The sequence below is a fragment of the Sorghum bicolor genome, chromosome 3 (assembly GCF_000003195.3).
Source record: "Sorghum bicolor cultivar BTx623 chromosome 3, Sorghum_bicolor_NCBIv3, whole genome shotgun sequence".
Classification (NCBI taxonomy): domain Eukaryota; kingdom Viridiplantae; phylum Streptophyta; class Magnoliopsida; order Poales; family Poaceae; genus Sorghum; species Sorghum bicolor.
The window spans coordinates 58477889-58483746 of record NC_012872.2 but is presented as its reverse complement, the minus strand read 5'-3'; the positions used below and the strand labels follow the sequence as shown (position 1 = coordinate 58483746).

The 5858-nt window shown below is 41.4% G+C and overlaps 1 protein-coding gene across 1 annotated transcript; it reads right to left on the bottom strand.

Moving 5' to 3' along the window:
• On the bottom strand, nucleotides 2194–4385 carry LOC8060135. Its single transcript, XM_002456041.2, has 4 exons — nucleotides 3856–4385; nucleotides 3491–3572; nucleotides 2837–3051; nucleotides 2194–2577 (listed from the first exon to the last, which is right to left on the bottom strand). The coding sequence occupies exons 1-4, from the start codon at nucleotides 4317–4319 to the stop codon at nucleotides 2454–2456; spliced, it is 885 nt and encodes a 294-aa protein (XP_002456086.1). The 5' UTR covers nucleotides 4320–4385; the 3' UTR covers nucleotides 2194–2453.

Here is a 5858-nt window from a genome sequence, read left to right as displayed (position 1 = left end):
ATAACAATTAACAATTCAATAGCAATGTCCCTCCATTGCTAATTAACTGCACAATCTGATTAATAATAATTTTACCTGAATATTCAGTTCTTTCCTCATTGAATCATGTCAATAGATTGACTATCCAATCAAAAGCTAACCTTTCGTGATACCAATACCGGCCAAACTATTAACTATGCCTGTTTAGACAATTGGCAGTTGCAACCAGGTCATGAGATGTTCATCGAACACAAAGTTTACTACGTGGCCGTCATGTCTGCGAATGAGCACGTGACGTATGCACCCACACAACAGCAGCAGCAGCAGAAGAAGAAGAAGAAGAAGAAGAAGAAGAAGAAGAAGAAGAAGAAGAAGAAGAAGAAGAAGAAGAAGAAGAAGAAGAAGAAGACAACGTCTAGGGTTTCATCGAGGACCTGCCAACGTTAGGGTTTATAGATATGATTCTCGTGGGGGAGACACGACGGTGGAGGCGGATGAGATAGTGGTGGGGCAAGGCCGGAGGTAGCCAGTAGTGGTGGGAAAGGGGCGCGGAGGAGCGCAAGTGGAGGTAGACGACAAGTCACGCGTGTTAACATTGTCCTTCATCGAATGCTTTGCTACGTCAAGAGTTTGTGGCAACGAGAAAGCTAAGTGCATGTTTGAATTGATGCTAGAGCCAAGTTAAAAAACCCGCCATAGCCAAATTAGGAATGTGTATATTCGGATGGTGGTTAATATGCTAATAAAATCCTAAATATGTCCATTGTTCTTACACCTATGAGCATGACAAGCAAAACCCATAAATAGTTGTTCTATTATATTATATTAAAATATGGTTAATAGGGATACTGATCACAAGTCGGATGTATGATCTAGCAAATATTATGTTTTAGAGCTTGTTAATAAAATAAACTAGGAGAATACCCCGCGCGTTGCTGCGGGGATTCTAGATAATTTAAAAAGAAATTAGACTATTTATATATATATATATATATATATATATATTTATATTTATATTTATATGGATGAAACTATCTTAAATTAATTTTGGCGAATGGTTTGGCTGGCCAACTAAATGCATGTTAGTGGATGAAGAGATAACTATCATAATTATATGTGCTAGTTAGCTATAATTGCAAGTTCTAGTGGATTGTTGATGTGGATAGCTTGCATGTTGAGAGAATTCTCTAGTGGGGTTTAGCTTTATAAGAGTATAAGATTTATGCTCTTTTTGACATGGCTCAAGTGCCTCAGAGTCGGATTTCTTACGTTTTTTTGGAAGGATTCCTACCAAACAAGCATATAAAAAACAGCTCCTTGCAAGGAGCTAAACGGTTTTTGAATTTAGGAGTTCAAGCCGGGAAAATGGCTTCTTTCAACTTCTCATAAACTTAATACAGATTATTACAAAATTATTATTAGAACTCTTTGCCAAACGTTTTTTGAAATGGCTTCAGTTTCACTGGAGAAGCTGCTCCAGGAGCCGGGCGCCTACCAACCCGATGTTTGCTCGGAAAAGATGTATTAGTGCGATCACCTCAAAGCTCACACGTTAGGGTGTTCCTTTGGCACGGCTGGCCTAATTTGGGCCGCCCAGATCGTCGGGCCGGACGTTTGCCTGCATTGTGCTATACTATTTGACAGATGGGCCTACTAAATTTATCTTGGCACAATGGCACCACCAAATTTTAGTGCTGAACCAAACACTTAAAGTTACCAGGGCATGACCACATGACCAAAGTTTAACTTGGCATCCGAGGGTACGAACCAAACGTGCGTCTAAGCTTGTGGGATTGAATTGGGATCACACATGAGGATTTGGAAATGGTGGGCTTAAAATAAAATAGAGGCCTTGATTTACTTCGCAAATCGTATGGTAACATTTGCATGAAGCTTTTTACTACGAGCATAGCCTGTTCGCTTATCTAAAAAGTCATAGCTGAAAGTACTGTTCACTGATTTATTACGAAAAAAAATTGATGACTAGCAGAAAAAGTACGACTTATAATACAAGCAAACGAATTCCATGACACTTGTTGGCGACTTCTTCTGCGCTTCTCATCTCAAAGTGCAAAAGAGTGTCAAGTAGATTGGACAAAGTGCACACTTGTGGACAATTGTGTCACAAAATTACACCGTTTGGATGATGCTGATTTATTGTGAGAGAAAACCACTGCTAGTTGGCAGAAGAGTATAAGACAAGCGAACGGAGTCTATAGAAATCAGCACTAACTTTGGCGTTGCCGGGTAATGCTCACTTTATATACAATTACTGTTATTATTACAAGAGTATAATCGATCGGACCCATGCGTCGCTAAAGAACTTGCGATCCACTGTACAGCAAAAGTGCCATGCAATCGCAAGGCGATCACTAATTTGTGACACACAAAACATACTTTCAGCTATATACGATTATCACCAAGACATTTGTCATGGGTACACAGAATATACGAACGTAGGGTCAGGAAGTGAACTAATCTTTACAACTTGGCGGATTTGCACACTTAAAAACAGTAGAAGGAGGTTGCTTGTATTCAGGTATGCTTGAGGGATCAACTGGACGGACCTCACCGGGCTGAAAAAATAAGCTGCTATGCCTGCGAAGTGGCATCAAACAGTTAAGACAGGATTCCCTTCAAGGCTTCAGTTAGCAACAGTATCTTAAGACCGTTCATGTGTGTAAACATTATAACGATAAATCAAAATATCTGACACGAGTTCTGCTTAAGAGTAAGAAAAGTGTCCTAAGAACCAAATAAGGAATGCGTAGTGAAGTGTTGTTCACCAGAGAAAGACTTGAATACCAAGTGCAGTACCGAATATACTAGAGTTAATCAGGTTACTAGGTTTTAGTACCTCCGAAGGTCAAGCCCAATCAATCCAGCTTGAAGAATTGACAAGTTGTCAGAATCTGGTGAAACAATGACAACAGTTTCCCCTGAGTACTGGGTCTCTAGTATTGACATGAGCTGTGTCACCCGAACAAATACGTCTGCAACGCTCTCATTTGGAGTACCATCACTGATAGGAGGAGGCTTCATGTCTGGAGAAATGTTATCTGACGCATACACCTAATGCAGCCATCATGCCAAGAAAAGCATAATTCAGTCAGAATAGGAGTAAATTTGTTGCAAAAACTATCTCATGTTAGAGCAGCTCAATCAAAGTAACTGAAATGTAGGAATCCATTATCCTAGGATAAACATTCGTCAGAAATTGACTATTAGTTCGTGCTCAGAAAGCCCAACACCTTTATGTACCTGCTGAATTCCATTATCCCGATTTAATTCAGCAGTGTAAAAAAGGCATTGGCACTAATCTGACAATAGTTGGGTTCATGATGAATCAAGCAAGCCAACATCTGAACCTGAAAAGTTACTGTATCCTTGCTGTCTTGTAATAAGGGAACATTGTTCCTTTCAAGTTTGGTTGCTTTTGTACTCATAAATCCTAGTTTACACGCAACTGTAGTGAAAAACTGTTCATGATATAATGAACAGAAATAAGTACCTCGGGCAAGGTGTCTAAGCTCTTCCACTCAAACGCACCCAATCCGCGTGCATCCAAGAAGCTGTACTCCGGCACGATGCGACTGCAATCAAGGCAAGTTAATTCAGACTCTGTTTGGTTCCCCTTGCTAAATTTTAGCTAGCTAAAAATTATTTTAGTTAGTCTTAGTTGACTAACAAAACTAAACTATTTTAGCTCTCTTTAGTCAATGTGTTTAGAACTTTAGCTAAAGTGAATAAATTTAGTCAGCTAAATTTAACAAGACAACCAAACATGGCCTCAGTATCTGTCGACGAAAGCTAGTCGACCAACCATATGAAATCAAAGAGGCAGTTGAAGTAACAGAGTCGGCGTGGGCACCTCACCTGCGGTTGATCCCGTTGGCCGCGGCAATGATCTCGGCCGCCTGGTACGCGCGCTGCGTGATGGACGGCCATATCCAGCAGTCGTCCTCGCACGCGCCGAGGCGCTGGAGCTCGAGCGCGGCGCGCGCCGTCTGGCGGAGCCCCACGGGGGAGAGGCCGCTGTCGACGGAGGTCTTGGCGACCGGGTTGGTACGGAGGAGGCCCTGACCTTCGTACACGGACTCGCCCGCGCGCACCAGAAAGTAGCGGTTCGCCAGCCGCGGCGGGGGCATCCGGAACAGCCCGCGCGCCGACGCAGGCAAGGAGGCGGGCGCCGCCATCGGGAGGGTCAGCGCCGCCGGGAGAAGGAGGAGATCACGGCGGCGGAGGGAGGGGGCGGCGACGCGTTGTGGCCGTGGAGGTAGCGGTGGCGCGGAGGAGACGAGCGGCGAGGATGGAGCGGAGGAGCGCGCGGGGGCCTGCATTGCCGTCTGCGCTCTGGACGGCGGGCGTGCGCGCTCGGCTCAACGGAGCATCCGTGGCCGGGGCAAATACGAGAGGACTAAAAATATCCAACTGGTTGGGCCGGCCCGATGCTTACTGCAGGCCGGAAAAGTTTTCCAGTGATGGCGGCTCATCTTAGATCTTGTTTGAATGTTGTCGGATTCATCTCAATCCATATGTGTTGAAGTGGATTTGGGTGGAATTTAGTTCAAGTTCCACTCCAATCCACCCCAATACATGTGGATTGATGTGAATCTAACCACATCCAAACAAGACCTTAAAGATCACTTTCCACTAAAAAAATCTGCTAAAGATCACTAGTCCTTGAGGGTGGAAGAAAATACAACGTGACATTCTAGATCCATCAGAAATGTATTAATCAGACAATAGTAATTAACTTTAGAAATGCACTTTTCAATAATTTGCTTATATCGATGTACATTTCAATTACTGAAAGGTGCAATAAAATGTATTTCTTCAATAATTAATTTTCGAAGAGCACATTTCAATATTTTGCTTATGAAGTGTATGTATTCTCCTAACAATCCAAGTTTGACAATGCTCCTTGTAATACAGAACAGTTCGGACCAATGACTCCGTTGAAAAGTAGAAAGTCCAAATAATACTAGACGATGGATTAAATAGGCCCCTTGAAATTGAATTTATTTTTTATAATCATTATTTAGACATGTACTTACTCCGTTTCATAATAGTGGACGTTTTAACATTCAAAATTTGTCATAAAAAGTATGATGTTGTAGCCAAACACATAGGTACCACCCTAGGCATTCCATCAGACAATCCGTTTGTCTGCGTACTCCTCTAACCCTAAAAACCAAATACTTTTTATGATTTTCAGTCGCATCGAATCTTACGGCACATATATAAAACATTAAATATAGATAAAAATAACTAATTGCACAGTTTACCTGTAAATCACGAGATGAATCTTTTTAGCCTAGTTAGTCCATGATTAGACAATAATTATCAAGTAAAAATGAAAGTGCTACAATATCCAAAACCAACAAAAATTTAGAACTGAACAAGGCCTAAGTCACCAGCAGATGAATATAAAAAGGGGGAAGAATTAGAGGTGGGTGGTGCTCCGGTGGTGCACAACACTGGGCATGAGGACTGGAGCTTGTTGTCATTCAAAATTATTTGCATAGGGGTATGCAGGACTTTTAAACTCAGCATTGATCTACATGATGAATCCTATAAAAGCATTCCCAATGCAGAGATCATCATAGTTTTTATACACATTAAATGTAGTGTCGTCTAAGCATTTTTGCTGATGTATCAAGATAGTTATTGAAGAGAGACAGAGAGCAAAAATCATAAAAATCGAATCTAAGTTAGAAACCATGTCTACACGAGATCTAAGATATGAAGTGATATGATTGGTTGAGAATGGAGAGAGAATGAATATGATTGGATAAAAAACATTCCGTAAAACCTATTATATTACCATTTTTTATAATTAACAGAACATATATTACCATCTTTTATAATTAACTACA

Coding starts and splice junctions, on each gene's coding strand:
- LOC8060135 (XM_002456041.2), bottom strand. CDS start 4,319: ATGCAGGCCCCCGCGCGCTCCTCCGCTCCATCCTCGCCGCTCGTCTCC. Junction 3,573..3,855: donor GCCAACGGGATCAACCGCAG/GTGAGGTGCCCA, acceptor CCTTGATTGCAG/TCGCATCGTGCCGGAGTACA. Junction 2,578..2,836: donor ATTGGGCTTGACCTTCGGAG/GTACTAAAACCT, acceptor GCCACTTCGCAG/GCATAGCAGCTTATTTTTTC.